The sequence below is a fragment of the Chenopodium album genome, chromosome 27 (genome assembly GCF_948465745.1).
Source record: "Chenopodium album chromosome 27, dcCheAlbu1.1, whole genome shotgun sequence".
Taxonomy (NCBI): Eukaryota; Viridiplantae; Streptophyta; class Magnoliopsida; order Caryophyllales; family Amaranthaceae; genus Chenopodium; species Chenopodium album.
In genome coordinates this window covers 11760979-11782499 of record NC_137860.1, presented here as the reverse complement: position 1 = coordinate 11782499, position 21521 = coordinate 11760979, and the positions used below count along the sequence as shown (strand labels likewise).

The 21521-nt window shown below is 33.0% G+C and overlaps 1 protein-coding gene across 1 annotated transcript; it reads left to right on the top strand.

Moving 5' to 3' along the window:
• The first annotated feature begins 1241 nt into the window (after positions 1-1241).
• Positions 1242-19948, top strand: LOC145621623 (putative serine/threonine-protein kinase At1g54610). Its single transcript, XM_081676345.1, has 8 exons — positions 1242-2023; positions 4082-4366; positions 4462-4779; positions 5724-5951; positions 7793-7893; positions 11730-11844; positions 18840-19295; positions 19529-19948. The coding sequence occupies exons 1-8, from the start codon at positions 1640-1642 to the stop codon at positions 19691-19693; spliced, it is 2052 nt and encodes a 683-aa protein (XP_081532471.1). The 5' UTR covers positions 1242-1639; the 3' UTR covers positions 19694-19948.
• The last annotated feature ends 1573 nt before the right edge of the window (positions 19949-21521 follow it).

Sequence of the window (21521 nt, the reverse complement as noted above, 5' to 3'; positions counted from 1 at the left end):
AAGTACGAAAGCTGCGCTCATCAATGAAGATCGGTCATCGCATTCTTGGTTTGATTTCAATCGCAAATTCTGGGCACTACTTTTTAAGGGTTTTGATTTTCGTTTGAGTGTTTATGAAACAGAGTAGAAGAGGAGTTTGATTAGTGTAAGGGAGCATGAATGAATTCTTTTTTTATTTTGATCATTTTTTTTAATTAGGGAATTTAATCGTTTTTTATTTTATTGTTTTATTTCTTTTTTAACTACCAACGACAACTAACAGACCTTAACGTCCCTTAATTACTGTTAATGAAATAGGTTATTATTAATTAAAAATTGTGAGGTGGAGGGCATAGCTTAGACGTTTAAAAAATCATGGGTACAACTTAGAAACCGAAGAAGTTTAGGGCATAACTTAAATTTTTTTTTAATTTATTATTATATTTTTTTTATTAAGGTCTAACTTTGCCAAAAAAATTTAAAAGGTGGTCTTAAACAGAAAATGTTTTTTAAAAGATTGTCTTAGACAAATCTATACTTTCTATATTAAAAAGCGTTCCTAAAAATGTTTATGTGCCACGTGGCACCCTCACCATGTCATCTTTCAACTATGAGCATATTCTATATTAAAAAGCGTTCCTAAAAATGTTTATGTGCCATGTTTATGTTTATGAGATTCGAACTCACAACCACAAAAATATGCATTAATTAGATGTCTTACTATCTCATCCATACATTAATCATGGTTTCAATACTCGACTCATAAATATATATAAGTATATGGATTGGATGGAGATCTGAACATTTAATCACTGCAATCCAAAAAAAAAAAACAATCGATCCTATTATTTGCAAATTATGATCATCGAGATAAAATATACAAGCAAAAAAAATTAACTATCTTTATAAATTTTAGTTATTTAATTATTTTGATATTAATTATGTTTTTTTTTTTATCATTTTATAAATTATATACAAGAACATGTTTGTATAATTAGTTAATAGTTGTTTCATAAATAATTTATTCAAAGGTTTAATGAGAATCTATTATAAACTATAAACAAATATTGAAGCCCTCAAAAAAATAAACAAATATTGAATAAATAAATAATAAACAATAAATCTTTCTATTTATTACAAATGTTAAAAAAAATAATCTGGAGCATCGATCGGGCTAATCCGTAAGTACTCCGTAATAGATTTGAAAAAGTAAACAAATAGCGCCCATCATTTGATTTTTTAAACCCTAATTACTTTTTATTTTTATTTTTTCCTTTTCAGGGTCTTGTTTCAACACGCTACCAGTTGCACGATTTGACTCAGTTCAAGCTTTCAAGGTCCCAAATACTTTCTTGTGGATTTTGAGATTCTGGGTAATTTCCGATTCTTAAATCTATTGCTTTAATTTCCTCCAAATTAAGTGGGTTTTTGATTGCTTAAAGATTGGTTAATGAATTTCGATGGGCTGGAAAGTGCATAAATGTAATACTTGGTGCGATTTAGAAGCAAGTTTTGAGCTGTGATTTTGTTGAGTTTTTGGAAATTGTTAGATTTTCTATAAGTTTGTGGTGTTTTTGCATAATTTGTTGTTGATTGGAGGTGTGTGAAAGTATGTACATAATAAATTGAGGTTCAATTTAGCTGTGTCATCGATACACCAATGGGGTGTGTAAGTAGTAAGCCCAAGGCTGTTGAAGATGGTGGTGGGAGTCCTAGGCAGAGAGTACCGAGTAAGAGACTGTCTCGAACGACGTCTTCGAGTAGAGAAGGAGGTTCCCAATTGATGAGCAGAAGTGATAGTAGAACGTCTTTGATTGATAGAAAGGCAAACACTTCGATTCGATTATGTGAGGACCGTTCTGAGAAGAGTAGAGTGAAACCTGAAGATGTTTTAGTGCATCAATCAGATATTATCGTAGTTCCTAAAGCTTGGGAAGGTGAGCAGGTTGCTGCTGGTTGGCCTTCTTGGCTTGCTAAGGCGGCTGGGGAAGCTGTATCGGGTTGGATTCCTCGGCGTGCAGACTCTTTCGATAGATTGAACAAAGTATGCGCCTTCTTTCCAATTTACTCGCGTTTCTACTTTCTTAATGTCCCCCTTACCTCTATTTAAAAACTTTGATGTTCCTAAGTCATTATTGTGTATCTGTATACTTATAAGTAGAGGACCAGTGACTTTTCATTTGGTTGGTTTTGTGATATAAATTATGAAGAGATACCTAAAGGAAATAATTCAGGCTAGTTAGCATGGAGACTTACAAAAGATTTTATTTGGTTTCCATGTCTTTATAAGCTAAGCCGAGATAAGGCTTTGATTTCGAGTTCTGTCTTGAGCTTTTTTGAACTTAAATTCTCAATTTCGACCTACATTAAAATTCAACTTGAGTTTTTAATCTTTTATGTCATGCTAGTTTATATAACTACAGTTTTGCTATTGCTTTTGGGTTTCTTAACAATATTGTAACAATATTTACGATTTACTTAGGTGAGCTCAGAGCTGTTATAATATGTAAAATAAAATACTTATAACGTACTTCTAAGCTTTTGTCTAGTAATATTTTTGAGCTGTTTGGGAGCTAGTTAGGATCATAAATGCCCCTAAGTTTAGACAAATGGCTAATATTTTTTTATGTGTATCTGCTTGAAAATTTGTAATTGGATTGGACCTAAGGTGAAATCGATGACAAATATCAACTACTTGCCATTTTATTAAATCTTAGCCTTATCACCACATTGTGACCAGCCGACCTTAGTAAAGGAATTTGAGCATACTGCGACAGATATATTAGGCTGCAACAGCCACATTTCACCCACATTGCTCGCAAAAGTGGTTATGTGGCTGTTACTGTGATTGCGACTGTATCTGAAATTTAATACCATGCTACTTGCTTCTTACAATTTTTCTAGTGTCATGATGATAATACGAGTGTGATGACTATGATCTTATGTTAACTTTTGTTGCAACCATCTCAGTTACATTTTCCCATTGAAGTATCAATAGTGGTGAGATAATCATGGACTATCAATTATCTTCTCACGTTTCTCTCACACTCCACTAAGATTGCCCCATGTCCCCTTTTTTGTTTCTTTTGGTTGCTCATGGGTTGGGGGGGGGGGGGGGAAGGGGGGAGGGGTAGGAGGAAACACTATCATAGGAATGGGGCAAACTCAATGGGACATCCTTACTTTTATCTCAAAACAATAGGTTCATATAAATTTGAGTAGGAGTTTATATTTTACTACTACAAATGAGTTTTAGTAACCTTAGTTTAGGCCCTGTTCTTTTTAATTATTTTTATTGATTAAAGCTTATTTTTCCTGATACTATATTGTATTTGTTCTTTAATGTTACCGATTTAAACTTTTTTTACTTTAAACTAATTTTAAACTATTTTTTGTTGAACTTATATTTTGAACTTAGCTTAGTTTTATTGAAATTATTTTTAACAAATTCAAATTATTTTTACTGTTTATTATTTGAATAAGGGAAAGAGAACAAGTACAGTTAGATAAAGGGTTTTCATGTGAAAAAATTGAAGCTGGATACATTTTCAATTCTGAACACAAATTTTATCCTCGAGTAATTTTCCAGATCCCAGCAGTACAAACCTTAAGACATGACTCATTTCACACTTCCTAGAAAAATTTAAATTATCGTGGCTCAAGTTTCTCAATGACTATTACTTGGGATTTAATTTGCTACTTCAGAAGCTAATTAATATCTTATGTGTTATCTGTGTAGAGATGCTCGTGACATGAATTTTTTGGGTTTCTTTAATATTTTGTCATGCTTGCAAAGCAAAGCTATACAGGACAAAGTCTTTTACTCTTATAGTCTTATGACGGAGAAAATTTAATTGTCTATTAGTCTTTTACTGTTGTGGTCTTATTGCAGAGAAAACTTTTAGTCTATTTTATACTGTTTTTTTTTTTTTTTTTTTTCCCTTATAATTTTACGTCATTGCTAAAAATTATGTTTGTTGCTCTGTAATTTGCTACTCAATAATTAAATCTAGAAAACTACCTTCATTTTTTATACATACATAGATTACAATGGCTGGATTATCCATATTTAGTTAAGGTATATTTGCCTCTATTCTTGCAGATTGGGGAGGGAACTTATAGTAGTGTCTACAAGGCTCGGGATCTTATTAATGGCAAGATCGTTGCTTTAAAAAGAGTAAGATTTGATAATCTCGATCAGGAGAGTGTAAAGTTCATGTCAAGAGAAATCCTTATACTACGTAGACTTGATCACCCTAATGTAATTAAATTGGAAGGCCTAATTGCATCTGCTACATCTAGCAGCTTATATCTTATATTTGAGTACATGGAACATGACCTCACAGGAATTGCATCACTTCCAGGACTGAAGTTTACAGAGTCACAGGTACCAACATTATAACTGTTTGCTTGTGTACTTGTTTTTTAGACTATATTTGTTGAATGTATTATTCCTCATTTCAAATAGGTTTTCTTTGTCAGGTAAAATGTTTTATGCAGCAGCTTCTTTCTGGCCTTGAATATTGTCATAGACATGGTGTATTGCATCGTGACATTAAGGGTTCAAATCTCTTGATTGATGATTGTGGCATCTTGAAAATTGCGGATTTTGGGTTAGCAACTTTCTTTGATCCTTCGAAGAGCCTACCATTGACAAGTCGAGTGGTAACTTTATGGTATCGACCACCTGAACTTTTGCTTGGAGCAACTCATTATGGGGTTTCAGTAGATTTGTGGAGTGCTGGTTGCATTCTTGGAGAATTATATACTGGAAAACCCATTATGCCTGGAAGGACAGAGGTAATATACATGTTGGTGTGCGTGTGCTGGGGGGTTAGTTGGGGTTTGTAACTTGTAAAGTTATGTGGTAATGAAGGGACAAAATACTGGTAGGAAAATGTTTTAAACTGTAGAAACCCACATAAAATCACAAGGGGTGGTCACTAAAGACTCTCGTTCTTATTACCCTTTGACCTTCTCAATGCAAAATATGCCTTTCTTTTCATCGGTTTATCTTTATAGATCCACTACTTGAGAAACAAATCAAACAATAAATTAACCCACCTATTAATTACTGCATCACTAGTATAGTTTAATGAGTTAAGAGCACTGAGCAAATTCGTATGGTGAATTATAATCTAAAAATGTATACCCAAAAACCCCCCTCCATGAAGTGAAAAATCACCAACCTATGAATTTTGATCCTATTCTCATTCTGCATACTTAAGATTTGTGATGTAGGTAGTTCTTATTGTAGGCAAAAGGAGAGCAAATACAATAGAAAGAATGTGATTGTTTACCAAAACACTTAATAAGGTGTATGTGGAATTTGATGTGGGATGAGGGGATTGCTGTAGTGCTGCTTGTACTGGGTAAATGCTTAAAAAGTCCTTGTAACATGTTTGTCATGGTACATGGATTTTTTTTTTTTTTTTTTTTTTTTTTTTTTTTTTTTTTTTATTAAACTCCCAAGGTATAAAAAAATTATTACTCTTGGAAATTTGTATTTCTTTTTCTTCTTTTTTTTTTTTTTTTTTTTTTTTTTTTTTTCTACTTATGCTGCATCAAAGTTGCATTGTGAATGTTCGCCTTTGAAAGAAGATGACAAACAGCTAAAGCATTTATTGTATGAATTTATTGATTTTTGGCTACTGAGTGAATAAGCTGAAAAAATAGGCTTGTATAACTTAAGTTTTTCCTTTCAGTAAAAGTATTTTCTAAAGGAAGTTTGGATATGTTAATAGGTTGAACAACTGCACAAGATTTTCAAACTTTGTGGCTCTCCACCCGAGGAATTTTGGGAAAAATCAAAGTTACCCCATTCAACAGCTTTCAAACCTCAAAGACCTTATAGAAGACGTGTTGCTGAAAGATTTCAAGACATATCTGCTCCTGCATTGTCTCTTGTTGAGACTCTACTCTCTTTAGACCCTGCCTCTCGTGGAACTGCTGCTTTTGCTCTTGAGAGTGAGGTGTGTGAATTGATTGATGAAGTAAATTGAATCCTGGTAAACTTTGGAAATTAGGATCTGGTATCATGTTATGAAATAATCTCTTTGCAATTACACTTAAAATTGAATCTGAAGTATCTTAGATTGTGATTTGTGAGTGCTCTCAACATTATATAATTTAATTTTCTGTTATTTAATTTTGTAATCAAATTTCCTTCTGTTTACCAGACATTAAAAAACATCCTTGGAATTATCAATAACATGTAGCTGATACAATCCTCAAAAACACTAGTTGATTTCGCATGTTGAACTCATTGTTGTGTATTTGAGTGCAATTTTGTCAAAAGATGGTCTTGCTCATTTTGTATGGTTGACTGTTGGCTTAAATTTCCTTTGTTTTTTTAGCTACATCACTTTTGTAATTGCGCACTCCTACGCGATTTTTGGATTAGAGGGCGATAGAGAGAAAAAAAAAGAGGGCCTATGTGATAGGAGAGAAATAGGGGGAATATTATAACTAAAAGGGAAAGTGATGCATCTAAATTGAAACATCTATTTTTAGAAAGTGGTCATCTAATAAAAAACAAAGGATGTATTGATTTTTTATTGTTTTGATCAAATATGTTAACTTTGCACTTAGCTAAACAAAGAGGAGATTGCTTGCAAGGTCCCCCCCCTCCCCCTTCTCTCTCCTCCCGTTGTTTCCCCTGTTCTGGGTGATAAAGAGTAAGGGATGGTTGGTGAGGTTATTGATTATGCTGTTTGAGTGTTCGATTTATATGGTCTTTCTTTATAATTTCCCTGGCAGAAGATATTGTGATTCTCAAATTTATTTGACTGTTAGCGAGGTGAATGGGACTCTAGATAAGCCTATAAAGATTAGTGAAAGGCTGTTGTCTGTTGAGGTTAAGTGAGAAGCAAGAGCGGGTGCATAATATTCTACAAAATCAAATGCGGACGTTACTTCTAAGGTGTCAACTCGTATATAGATTCTTCAGATTTATTTCTAAAGGCTGATGTGGCTTTGTGGCTCTAGAAAAAGATCTGGGATTTTGATTTTTTATGAAGATGGGTCTTTGTGAGAAGCAGATTGCTATTCGGAAAAAGGTCTGTTTTTAGGAAAACATAGGAGTAGAGACTCCCATGTCATGGACTTTCCAATGGTGGATTGACAGTGTCAAATTGTTTCATGCTGATGTGCCTTACACTGAATACCAGTGAAGCAATATAAATTTCTAAACCACTTGTATGCTAGTCCTAGTGAGGAGATTCCTAAGATCTTTCATATCTCCTCTTATAGAATTGTAAAATCATTCTCTCTCATCACACCAGCATTCGCTACCGTCTCCTCATAATTAAGGCTTTGTTTCTCTTGCCTGCAATTATCAAATTCCTCAAAGTTGCAAAAATAAGACAGATTCTGTTGTCTTAAACTAAACGGTAGCGGATATAACAGTACAGGTCCGTTTGCATTATATTAGTGTCAAAATGAGCTAGGTACGGTTCCCAAATTGTTTTACGTAGTAGAAGATTTAAAGTGCATTTTCTCTCGAACTAATTTTCATCCTAAACTTTTCACTGTTGGAACACCTTATTAAAACTTGTAATACTATTATTTCATTTCTCTCGAGCTAAAAATTCTTTCGTTTTGATCGAGAACTACTGCCTGTTTTATGCTGTTATTTCATCTTGCTTTGTACTCATATGCCTTGCTCTACCATGTGAATGTACTTCATTTTGTTTGTCTATCTTGCTTTGGATTTTCATTGAGCACATATCAAAATAGGTAGTTGCTTTTCAGTTGGTGAATTGTGTCATACCTGCTATTATTTCTTGATCTCATTTGATGTTTTAATTTGCAGTTTTTTACGTCTAAGCCCCATGCTTGCGATCCTTCAACCTTGCCTAAATATCCCCCTAGCAAAGAGATAGATGCAAGAAGACGTGAGGAAGAAATCCGAAGGTACTTTTCATTTTCTGGAGCTCATTGTTATTATATAACTGTCCTCTGTCTATAATCATATTTCCTAATGATCTATATTTGATGAATCACCTGCTCCTTACCATAAAGAAAATTTGATGAATGGAGGGGAAATAAATACGAATTTAGATAGTCTTGTGTTGATATCAAGAGTCAACTGATAGGAAAAATGGTCAGTAATTGGGGCAATAGGCTGATTTGTATTCTGTTTTGGATAGTTACGAGTTTATGACAAACCTCAGCCTTTGAGTACGTTTGGAAAAAGGATTTTGATGTGCGATGGTATTAGTTCTAGAAACCAGAAGTTAATGCATGGTTCCAGAAATCCAGAGTTTTTACCCCTCACAACAGTTAGTAGTTTGTGCTCTAAAAAATTGGTTTCAACCTTTTCATGAGGTGACTACCATTAGTTTATGCAATAAAAAAGTAAAGTATACAAGCTATTACAGACCATTATTTTTTAACAAGCTGCTTAACTAAGCATTTACAAACAAATGTTTATTATTATTTCTCTCTCTTTTTTTTTTTTTTTTTTTTTTGGGGGGGGGGGGGGTGTGTTGACGCTGGCTAGGGTCGTTTGAGTATGCACTAAGATTATGATGCCAAGTTGATTGTGGAGCAATGATAAAATCTGACTAAAAATTATTAAAAATTGCTTACAGCCCAAAGTATTAGATATACGTCCTTATCTGGTGTTAAAGAACATACATCAAGTGAGATTTTAAAATCTAAATTCAACTCAAGAAGAGAAAAAAAAGAAAACATAATTTTTGAAGGAACAAATCACTCTTTACTAACTCAATTACCAAGTCAAATTTGTTATGAATTATTCCCTTATCTTTGTAGAACTACATACCTAAAGAAAAATTAGAAAATAGTAAACTAAAATCTGAGAATATATTCAAACAACAAACATATATATATATATATATATATATATATATATATATATATATATATATATATATATATATATATATATATATATATATATATAATACTTTGGGGGGGGGGGGGGGGGTTGACGCTGGCTAGGGTCGTTTGAGTATGCACTAAGATTATGATGCCAAGTTGATTGTGGAGCAATGATAAAATCTGATTAAAAATTATTAAAAATTGCTTACAGCCCAAAGTATTAGATATACGTCCTTATCGAGAAAAAAAAGAAAACATAATTTTTGAAGGAACAAATCACTCTTTACTAACTCAATTACCAAGTCAAATTTGTTATGAATTATTCCCTTATCTTTGTAGAACTACATACCTAAAGAAAAATTAGAAAATAGTAAACTAAAATCTGAAAATATATTCAAACAACAAACATATATATATATATATATATATATATATATATATATATATATATATATATATATATATACACACACACACACACACACATATATACACATATATATATATATATACACATACATATATATATACACATACATATATATATACACATACATATATATATATATACATACACATATATGCATATGCATACACATATATGCATATGTATGCATATATGTATATGCATATGCATATATGTATAGGGGATGGATCCGGTGAAAATAGGCCCATATGTGAGAATTTGTACTTATATGAGAACTTATCTTAAATTTAAAACATGTCAGTACAAATTTAGAACATACGAGTAAAAATTTAGAACATGTGACTCAAATTAAAATTTGGAACATATGAGTAATAATTTGTAATATGTTTAGAACATCTGATTTAAGAATTAGAACAAGTGATTAAATATTTATTAAATTTACTTTATGAAATTTTAAACATGAGAATCTGATTTAAGATTATGAACATGTGAATAAAAATTAAGAACAAATTAATAATATAGAATATAGAACGTGTGAGTAAAAAATTTAGAATATACGAGTAAAAAAATAGAACATACGCTTTAAAATCTGGAATATATAATTAAAAATCTTTGAACACACGTTTTAAAATTTAGAACATATAAGTTAAAATTTTGGAACAAGTTTTTTAAAATTTATGATATCAAACTTAACTAATTTATGGTTTAGAACATGTGAGTACTAAATTCGAACATTTGATTTAATTTAGAATACCTAAGGAGAAGTTTAGAACATCAGATTTAAAATTTAGAACATAAGAGTTAAAATTTTAGAACATAAAAAGTGTTTTCACATTAGAAAAATTTTCACATAAGACAAATTCTCACGAGAGCCTCCCCCTATGTATATATATACATATACATATCATTGCTCATGTTGCACCAAATAATGTTGAAGGAAGGACGACACATAATAATAACTTATTGTTTTTGGAGTTTTAATATTATGTTGAAGGAAGGATGACACATGATGATAACTTATTGTTCTTTGGAGTTTCAATATTGTTATAGATTCTATTAAATCTTTCAACCCCACTCATTCACCTTTTTTCCCCCTCAATTCCTTTTCAAACCACCACCTCTATTGTAAGACCTAACCTCCACTACTGCATAAGCTTCCACCGCTGCCACTACCACCCCTTGTCTGGCTTTGTATATTTCGTAGGAGTGAAGACCATTCTTCAATCCTAGCTATATGATTTATGATGATGATAAGGTTGTGTTGATGGGATTTGTGATTAAAAATATAATGTGGTTGATGGTAATGTATTGAGGAAATCAAAGAGCAGAAGAGAAAATGGAGTACGGTTAAATCAATACTTTGAAAATCCAAAAAAATAACATAATCTGAAAATTGCCTTGAAAAATCCCCAATATTAATATCAAAAACTTCTTTGAATTTCTGATGGGTTGGCGTAGAATGAATTGAGAAAGATTAATTGGTTTTGTGTTAGATTTCGAATTGTATTAGATTTTTAAAAGGAGAGAGAGAGACAGAGAGAGAGAGACAGAGAGAGAGACAGAGAATAATGGTGATAGTGTGAAGTTGATGTAGGGTATAGACAATGGAGATAGTTAACAATAGTTATTTAAAGTTAGTTTTAACATATAGTTAACCGTTGATGAAAGTCAAGAGTACGGGGCTACCATTGAGAGTTTCTGTTTTTATTTTTTTAATTTTTTTTTGTTTTTTGTTAATTTTTTGTAAATTTTTTTTATTTGAAATGCCTTACAGTAGATTAATCAATATATCTAAATTTATTACAGTATTTGCTCGTGTCATATTATGTCATTATACATGTGTAATGCTGTTCAGTGCCAACTTATAATTCCCAAGCACCTCTCATACAAACTAGTAACTTTTACTGCTGGTTAATACAACTTAATTTGGTGTTCATGTTCTTCTGTTTATTTTCATGAAGTCCATTAGAACTGCTCATTTTGGTTATACACTGAGTAATTTGGCGCAAGTGTTTGATCACAATCTATTTTGGTGTATCTGTGGATAGATTAAGTTATGCTTTGGGAAGTTCTTTCGAATTATGTTTTCTTTGCCAATTTAGGGTTTTTGTGTAGTTCACAACTAATAAAATCAGCCTTTTCTGTGTAAATCATTGTGCTGTTATTTTCGGCATGCAAGTTATATTCCATTTGCTTCCAAAAGATTTATAGTCCTCGTTAGCTGTGCTTTCGTTTGGGCTCACTAATGCAACATTCTCTTATGTTGAATTTTGTTACATGCATAATATTTTCATGTTAATTTTCTGGTCTAAAGATTGACAATTTATAGCTAAAATCCTTCTTCTTTATAGTTAATTTCACATAATCACATGTATAGCTTGCAATCCTCAGTGTCTCCACACCCCCCCCCCCCCCCCTTCATCGGGTATGATTCCTCTAATTTTGGTTGGCTATGTTTTTTTTGTTGATTTTGTAGACGTCATGCTTCAGGAGGCAGGCATGATAGGGTTGACCAAGGAAAGCAAAGCGCACAAGAATCTATTGCTACTGTATCCGCCAAAGTTAATGCGGACTTTGTTTCATCATTGCAGGTAGTGTAAACTTTATATGTTCTTTTAGTATGAAGTATGAGGCTATATTACATACATAATTTGTTAGCTGAGTTATCTCTTGCTGCTCAATTTAAGCTGAACTAACTTGTGTACAGAGTGTTAGAATGAATCCCAGTAATCACATTAGTGGATGCAGTCCCAAAGATTTACAATATGATTAAAAAAAATAAAAATCAGACTTCGAAAATATAAATAACAAAACTTTAACGTGGCTCAGCCGTTACACTTGGTCACCATTTACCAATGATAATAGACCGAAGAGTTATTACAACAACAATACCAACAATAATAAAGCTTGAATCCCAAAAAGATAAGGTTGGCTACATGAACTAAGGTATTATCTCTTGTGGTCCTCATATTTTTCCTTCATTCACTTCTATCTACTATCTAGTGATATATTGACGCGGGAGCAAGTATACGGCTTTTATTAATTATTATTTAGTTCGTAGTACATAGATATATTTATATTTAAAAACAGGATAAATATATAGTTTGATCATCATTATTTTTATGTGATTTATTTCATTAGGAATCTAAATTTATCTTGAGAAATTCTCAATGGTGCTCGTAACTTTTTTATTTTTCTCAATGGTAAACATAAAAAAATCAAATTATCACTGATTAATCTATAATTATAAGCCAAACCATAGTTAATTAAAGGCGAAATGACTAATATATCCTTGAAAATCATATTTTCTTTTATTTTTTAACAATTAAATTATTTTTAGAAAAAAAAAAAAACCATTAACCCCGCCATCATAGCCAGCCAACCAGCAGCCACCACCCACATAACCTCGTTCCCCTTCCCTCGACCATCAGCCACCCTCCTACCCCCACGAAACTCTAAACCCTTAGGGAGCAACCCCAACCCTCGAAAAACCCCAACCATCCCCAATCAACAATGGCGTTTGAAAACCCTTACCCCAAATATCATCTGAAATTTCAAATCTAGTAACGACAAATTCCCAACAACCTCGCCAATTTCGATATAGGGTTCGTGAAGTAAGCTCCAGATTCTCATGTTACCTACGGCAAAACCTCGGACGAACATCCAGAAGCAAATCTGCATCAAAACCATGCTCCCTGACGATCTAACATCGATTTCTAGCAATCGCAGTCAAAATTGACCCGATTTGTTGAGCCGGAAATCCGTTAGCCCGGTTCGATCTTCGATGAAACCTAGGACTGCTGTTAATGTTGAAAATGATGATGATGATGGTGGGTGTTCTGTTAATGGTGAAAATGATGATTATGATGGCGGGCATCGCGAAAGAAAGAAAGAGTAAATGGCCGATGGGGTTGTGCTGGCGCTGGGGTCGTGGGTACTAGGTAGGCAGAGGGTGGCTGGGTTGTGGGTAGGGGTGTTCAACCCGGGTACCCGAAATAGCGGGTACCTGGATCTTCGGGTAGTTTATAACTCGGCCCATGATTTGACCCAAGTAAGTTGGGTACCCGGGTTTCGGGTGCCCATTTTTTCGGGTCGGGTCGGGTCACAGGGTACCCGGATATCCGAATTAGATTTGACAGTTTTCTAGATTAAAATGTGAAAAATTATAAACAAACTAACATACAATTGGAAGAAGTTAAGAAGAACCAAAATTACATACAATTGGAAGAAGTCAAGTACAACTTAATTAGATCTTTTAGTTGTATTGAACATTAAATAAAAAAAAAAGAAACCCAAATTTTCGTTATTAGCTTACATCATTCACCAACACCAACCCTCATCATCAACACAACTATTATACACCATCTTCCTCCCTTGATTCACACCTAGAAATCATCGAAGACCCACTATGAAGGAGTATCAACCACCATGGCCAGGCCACCTTTAATTTCTTTGATTATAACCCAAAAAATGAAGACCTTTTCATAAAATCGAACTACCTACCTCCACCATTATGAGATCTACTGAAGAATATAGCGCAAGTTAGAGATAAAGACATTGGAGAATTACAAATGAATATATGGAGATTAGAGATTAAGAGGATAACTAGAGAAAGAGATGTATAGATGGAGATTAGAGGAAAACCCAAGAAAGAAAGAGAGGAGAGGAAAACGGCTGTGTGAGGGTAAAGTTTGAAAAGGCAATAAACTATAAACCCTAACAAGTAAAAACTAAAGATTCCAGAAGGGAAAAAAAAAAGGGACTTAACGGGTACCCGCGAACTACATAGATCGGCCCATGACCGGACACAACAGCAACATAAATTTCCCGGGTCAGGTATCCGACCCGACCCGAAAACTGACAATTTTTTTAACAAATACCCGGCTATTTTACACCGGGTCATCGGGACAGCGGGTCGGGTCATTCAGGTCGGGTATTTTTGAACACCCTTAGTTGTGGGAGGGGGGAAGACGTGGGTGGGTCTTTTTTTAAAAAAAATAGGGGTATTTTAGGCATTTCACTTTTCCCTCCCTTTTAAAACGTTAACCATGGTTAATATTTTCTTAAAATGTTTAACTAATGTTGCCACTGAATTAGTTATACAAAATATAGATTACCAAAGATAATTTGATATTTTATTGTTTACCATTTAGGAAAAAAAAAAGACTCATGAGTCATGAGTACCATTGAGAATTTCCTTTATCTTATTGTTTTTAAGATTTTGTCAATCTTTTTAGGGTTTATGTTAGTTGAATAAAGGAATCATTGTATTCTTTTATAAGTAGAGATTGATTTTAGCTGAATATGAGTTGAGCTTTAATGCTTAAACCTAAGTGAGAGGATTATTGTAAAGAGTTTGAACAGGAATTTAACGTTGTTGATTGGAATTCAACGTTGTTGCCGAACCCTTAGAAGTTGTTGTCTTCTAAGTTTTATCCTAAGGTCGTCAAGATCTGCATCGTATATGCTAATGTAAATCCATTTTCATCACTTTGTTTTCATTGCTGGTGCATCTACTGCTCGCTATTGCACATCCCAAACAAATCTTGCAGAATCACTCTTATTATATCCTCAAATGTTGCAACTTTTATTGATAAGGAAATTGATGCTTTTGAGCTAAGATTTTTAATAATCTTCTCTCAATTTTCATAATGCAAGGGTTATAAAATTAATTTAGAGCTTCACATATCTTAATTTTTTTTATTGAGGTTTATTCAATTTTTTTTTTTTTTAAATCTAGTATATTTCTTCAGAGTCTAGACTAAACATAAACAACCAATCGTTAATTGGGTTTAGACTTGCCAAGGAATTTTTGATAGAGTTCACTCCTTCAAACCTAACAAAAATTCTAAAAAACAATCCAACTTCATTTCAGCAATAACAATCTCTTTTTAACGAGCAACTCAAAAGTTTATTAGGAAAAGATAACTAATTCTAAAAGAAAAAAAAAAAAAAGAACATAGGTGAATTAATTCTAATCTAATTAGGAAACAAAATTGTGTGTACCAAGTACACATTTTCAGCAAACAAATTAATTCTACACTTGTAAGTAAAACAAGGTTACATTCCTTAGAAAGAATTTAAAGAAAGTTCTTGCCGACAATCGACCTTCAAATATCTTCTTATTGAATTCCATCTCACAAAGTGTTCCCACACATCCATCCCAAGATATGCATCTTTGTTGCAGTCATCTTCTTAATACGGTCTTTCCTAATTTCCTTGCATTCTGACCCATATAAGATGGTGTAATAGTTATCTTATTAAATTTCCCTTTAACACTAGTTACCACACGATATCTAGTTGTTGCTCTTTATATGAGCTACTCAAATTTTGTGACTACATCTTGGTTTGTTTTTCAATATCTTTGCAATTTTCAGCCTAAATAAAGATTCAAACAACTAATATCTTAATCTCCTCCTAGTTTTTTATGTTGTCATCCCTTTCTACGACCTTATATTTGAATATCTCTATAAAGACTTGCATAAACTCTCTTTCATTAGGTTTTTGTGGAGGATGAACTTTTGTTTCTATGATATGCACATTGTTCACCTAAATCCTAAATTCTCCCCTTCCTTGAAATTTATACATTACAAAGATGTGTAATTATTACAAATTTGTCAACAACTACCATTAAGCTATTACTTTTGCGATCAACTACCTTTTACCTCAAAGTTTATGAACAATTACCTTTTATGCCAGTTTTTGAACACCTATCTTTTATTCTGTTTTTGTTTTAATATCACCACTATTTGATGGATTTCATTAAAACTACTGTTTGTGGTACCTACATCCAAAGATTTCAAACCTAATTAACCTTGTTTGCATTCATTTAATCCCATTTACACACCTTAATACTAAATCTTGTTAATTCAAACGCCAAATTAATGCTAAATTTTGTTTATTTACCCCAAATTTAAATTTTATTGTTTTACCTTTAATTTCAAACTTTTATATAGATTCGAAACTCCGCCAACTAAGCTTGGATACAGGAGGAGGGTTACAGTAGGCAAGTAACAGCCAATGTAAAACTTTGTCACATCACATAATGTGGATGTCTACGGAAGAATCACTTTTGATTTATGTAGCCGACCCCACTTTTGGGATTAAGTCTTCGATTGATTGATATATAAATACATGACCTTTTGTTATAGTATAAGGTGTGTGAAACATTTAACTATGTTACATGGGCTCGAGCATATAACACGACATGACTTGGGCATGAAATTTGGGTTAACCCGACCAATTACTCTTGGACACGACTATTTCAAATCATTAATTCTTGAAATCCTAGATCTACAAATCTGTACTATTACTATTATATTAAACGGCGTTATTAAGAACGTGTATTTGTCACGTAGATGGTTTAAGCCACGTTACCTACTCAAACTGTCGTTATGCCACATCACGTGTCATTCAACCATTATCATTATGTCATTCAACCTTTATCACTCAATCAACCAACATTACTCCATTTAAAAGCACAAGAGTTAAACATTCAACCTTTTATAAGAAGGATAGTTATTGAACCATCTAAGCCAATTTTCACCCATGTTATAAACATTAAAAAAAAAAATGTATTTAATTGCAAATCACAAGGTCTAAATTTTTTTTTTTAATTTTTTTTTTTAAAAAAAGGCACCATGACTATTAAATACATACTACCTCCGTTTCTTTTTAGTTGACGTATTCCTATTTAGGAAGTTTTTTTTCTAGTTGACACGTTTCCTTATGGGGTAACTTTTTACCTTGCATTTACAAGCTACCCCACTTGTCTTTTCATTCTCTCTCACTCTCTCTCCTCTCCTTAATATGTGTGCCTAAATCAAACGCGTCAAATAAATAGAAACGGAGGAAGTATAATCACAAGATTTATTTGAGTAGCAATCTGGTGCAACGCTTGGACCATACACTAGTTAGCATAACAATTGAAGAGAAACAAATGTAATATGTTGGGGATTTCGTAAGCTCTTGCGAAACGATCCCCATGGAGGTGTTTAATTCATTGCTAGTGGTCAGAAAGTGACTAGAGATAATGCAGATGGCCTGGAAAAAAAAAAAAGTAATGAGGAGAAATAATCTGATTTAAGTAGGCGGGTGTGGAGAGAGATAAAGAATGTGGTAGTAAAAGTAAAATGTTGAGAAGATTAAAATGTTTTTTTTTTTTTTTTTGTCTTTCAGTGAGTGTTATAATATCCCGCAGTCCCGCCTCTTAATACTGTTACAAATTTACTGAAACTACTTTTCTTCTATATTTCTATAATAGACCAATTTTGTATTTTCAGGTTTTTTTAGCAAAATATTTCTAAAACAGCTGGAAACTATTAATTCATACTAATTATTTGCCTCCCCGTACTCATGTCTAAATCTTGGACAAAGTCCCCGTGTCATAATAATTTGAGATCAACGTACTAGACTTGTAACATAGCATTTTAATGAAGAATGTGAGTTATTTTAGTTTCAATCTAGCTAATTTACTCCTAGTTTAGATGTGTGTTCAATTTGAGGATATATTAGTAAACTCTGTGCTAAATTAATTTCATTCGAACAATCAATAGATGAATTGTGGTTATAATTTGTTCTTTTACATCCTTTTTTCTCTTGCTCTTTCGATTAAAATTAGGGTTATTTATTTAGGTTAATGGAAATTATGACGGAAACTGTCAAATGGTAGTGGTACCAAAACAAAAGTTTAATAAAAGGTAGTTGTCCACAAACTTTGAAGTAAAAAGGTAAGTAATAACTTAAAAGGTAGTTGACAAAATTTCCATCATCATTGATATAAGCATGAAAACTTTATTTTACAAAACTCCAAGCTCTATATCATTTTCCTTGTATTAACCTAATGTAGACTAATAGCATGTAAACAAGTAAATATTCCCATTTTAATAACAAGAATGTTTGTATTTTCTTAATTCTGCTGGGTACATTGTACTCTAATAGAATGCCTTTGTTAGAATAGTTTTACAGGGAAATATCCAGGGCTCAGTTTCTGTAGGATATGATGCATCATTAAAGTTTCAGGTCTTTAAAATGCTATATATTTTGTTGTAGATAATAGTTTGACATCAGTGTACCACATGTATGTAAGTTATTTATCTTTTGATGCTAGGCTTATTGCCTTATATAATGCTTTCATAATCTTTTGCTGACCATTTCTTGAAATAAACAAAGTAATGAATAGATTGCACGTTTTAATGATATTGTTTGGTATGTTGGGCCCTTTCTTTTAGCATGTGGGAGAAGTGTGTTGCTAACTTGCTATTGTGAATCCCTCCTGAATGTGAGACCTTATTGCTGAATAGCATTTTATCTAGAGAATTATTGACCTCTATACAGGTCTCTGGAACAACCTTTTATCCTTCACATTTTGAGTATTATGATTCAAATTTTGCTGCCTCCAGTTTTGCAAGTCCCATATATAAATTGTCAATGATGTTGTGTATATATTTATGGATTGGCAATTTTGTCTATCCTCTTTTGTATGTCATTTTGTTCTTGTATTTCTCTTTCTTTAGAAAGTTCCTCCAATTTGTTGCTTGACTTGCTCATATGCCCTCTTGCTCATTATACCATGATTGAATTGCAGAAAAAGAAGAGTCAATCCCAATTTATGCCTCAAAATGAGTTATGGCCTGTTCAAATGGATTTTTCTTCTGGTTCTACGGGTAATTCAGAAGCTGTCAAAGAAGTGAGTAAAGAAATCTTTGACCGCCTTCACCAGAGAGGTGTATATTCAGGTCCATTAGCTCGTGTGGATCGACGGTCAAATGGTGAGAGGAAATTGAATAATCCTCCATCATTTTCAAGACTACCAAATGTAACATCATCTAGTTTGGTGCCGAGTAGGACTTCAGTTATTGATGATAATCGCCAAAGATTTGGCCTTTTGAACAAAAAAAAGGCAACTGATGCAGCAGAAAGATTTTCAGGGCCTATTAATGATTTGGAGGGAGTAAGAAATGATGATTGGTTGCACTACTCTGGCAGTATGATGGGTTCCCATCAGCTTGAAGAAAATACACATCGAAGGAGACCGGCTTTGGTAAGTTTTTAATCCTTTTTGTGCGTTACATTAGTCAAATATCGAGTTTGAGTGTAAACTTTATCATTTGATTAAAGTCATCATATTGAAGCTTCCTCTCCTTTAACATCTATAACAACATATATGTTCTGCTGGCTGTCTTCTACTTAGAAGCTCGAAATTTTTCCAGACAGTACACTAGAATGTTTTAAATGTCAATTTAAGCATTATTTCTTCTGTTTCCGTCTATCCAGCAAAGTCTTGCACATGACAGTGACAGAATTCACTTATCTGGCCCACTACTCCATCCTTCAAAAGATCTGGATCAGATGCTTAAAGAGCATGATCGTCGATTTCAAGAGGCAGCTCGTCGTGCTCGTCATGATAAGTTAAAGCACAACAAAGTGCTGGCTAGTTGATCCGAATAGATGCTTAAAGAGCATGATTAGTGATTTCAAGAGGCAGCTCGCCATGATAAGTTTAAGCACTACAAAGTGCTGACTAGATAATTCGATCAATTCATACTGATACAGGTCAAGTTTCATTCAACCATCCATGTAAATACACATATCATCAACTTGTTTGGTGGTGATGAAGAAATTAAATATATATCAAGCAATATATCTGTATATGTAAATTGGGTTAATATAAGGATCATTAGCTAAGTACTGTTCGTTTAATTACATGAGCTATTTTTTGCATGTCTTTAAGCTACTGTTTTTTTTTTTTTTTTTTTTTCCAACCTCACCCAGCCTCTTTTTTCATCATTTGTAGGGTTTTGTTGTACCCTGCCCATATCCAAAAAGTTGGAGTTTATACGTGAGAAAAGAAAGTTTAACTTGATTGAATTAGAGTACCTCATGTTCTATCGTTTGAGAACAAGAATGAGTAGTTTTGTCAAACAAATTGTTGCAGGAGCTAAGCTCTACTGCTTGAGACAACAGAATTTGGTGAAATAGAGGAGATAAAGAGAGTTAGAGAGAGAGATAGAGAAGTTTTGTTTATCATATACAAGCTTAGAGGCGCACACAAATGTGTGCACTATTCATTTTGCCTTCTATACATTAAGTTTTACTTTTTTTTTTTTTTTTTACCCCATCTATCTATATATATTATCTATACAATATATTAAAACACGTTCATAAAAACGGAGCAATTTCCGCAAATAATGCTATATTGTAAACTAATTCCGTATATATACGTTGGTTTAAAAAAAATTTCTCACCATATCGTCCATGTAAGCTTGATTATTAGTTTATTTATTTATTTTTTATTTATTTTTTATATATTTCATCCTAGCTAGTATTAAACCGCTAATATTGATTGCGTTTCTAGCTTAAATAGAAACGCTAATGGTGTTAGAGGTTCTTCAAATAGAACAACTAATGGTATTAGTGGTTCTATATATAGTATTAGCGGTTCTTTTAGAGGTGATAAAAAATCGGGTCGGGTTGGGCCTTAACACAATTTCTCTTGCCCAAACCCGTAAAAAAGTAGCAGTCTTGTTGGGCCAAAACGGGTTTTTGGGCTTTTTCGGGCCGAGTTTTGGCTTTTTAACTAAAAAATTATTTTTATGCTTGCTGTTTATGGTAAAAAATACCCCAAATACGTGCTCCAATTTCATGGTGACACGTGGCCCAATCAAGAGGCGACATGTGTTGATTCAAGTTGAAATTCTTAGCTTTTATCAAAATATGTTGGAATCTGCTGCCAGTACTTTACCATCTGTTGATGTTGCTGTTGTTAGGGCCTGGAAATAGCTTTCCTCTGATGATATTGATATTTTTTTTGCTCCTGTCTCTCACTCTGAAATTGATCACTAGCATAGATGGGTTCAATGTTGTATTTTTTTAAACAAGCTTGGAATCATGTGAATATGATGTTTATAAAGTTATTTTGGAAGTTTTTAACACTGGTGTATTAGAGAATTCCTAGAGTTGTACTACTCTTACCCTGGTTCCAAAGGTTCAGAACCCCTCTTATGTGAAGGAATATAGGCCTATAGCTTGTTGTACTCTAGTCTATAAATTTATCTTTAAGGTCATTACTGCTAGATTAGCAAGGGTTGTAAGGTCAGTTGTGAATGAACCTCAGGCTGGGTTTATTCCTGGTAAGCACATAGGTGATAACTTCTTGCTTGCAACAGAGTTATTCTCACAAATTTGTTACTCCTAGGTGTATGTTGAAAATAGACCTTAGGAAAGCCTATGACTCTGTTGAATGGGGTTTTCTTGAGGATATGCTTGG

Coding starts and splice junctions, on each gene's coding strand:
- LOC145621623 (XM_081676345.1), top strand. CDS start 1,640: ATGGGGTGTGTAAGTAGTAAGCCCAAGGCTGTTGAAGATGGTGGTGGG. Junction 4,367..4,461: donor TGAAGTTTACAGAGTCACAG/GTACCAACATTA, acceptor TTTCTTTGTCAG/GTAAAATGTTTTATGCAGCA. Junction 7,894..11,729: donor CGTGAGGAAGAAATCCGAAG/GTACTTTTCATT, acceptor TTGATTTTGTAG/ACGTCATGCTTCAGGAGGCA.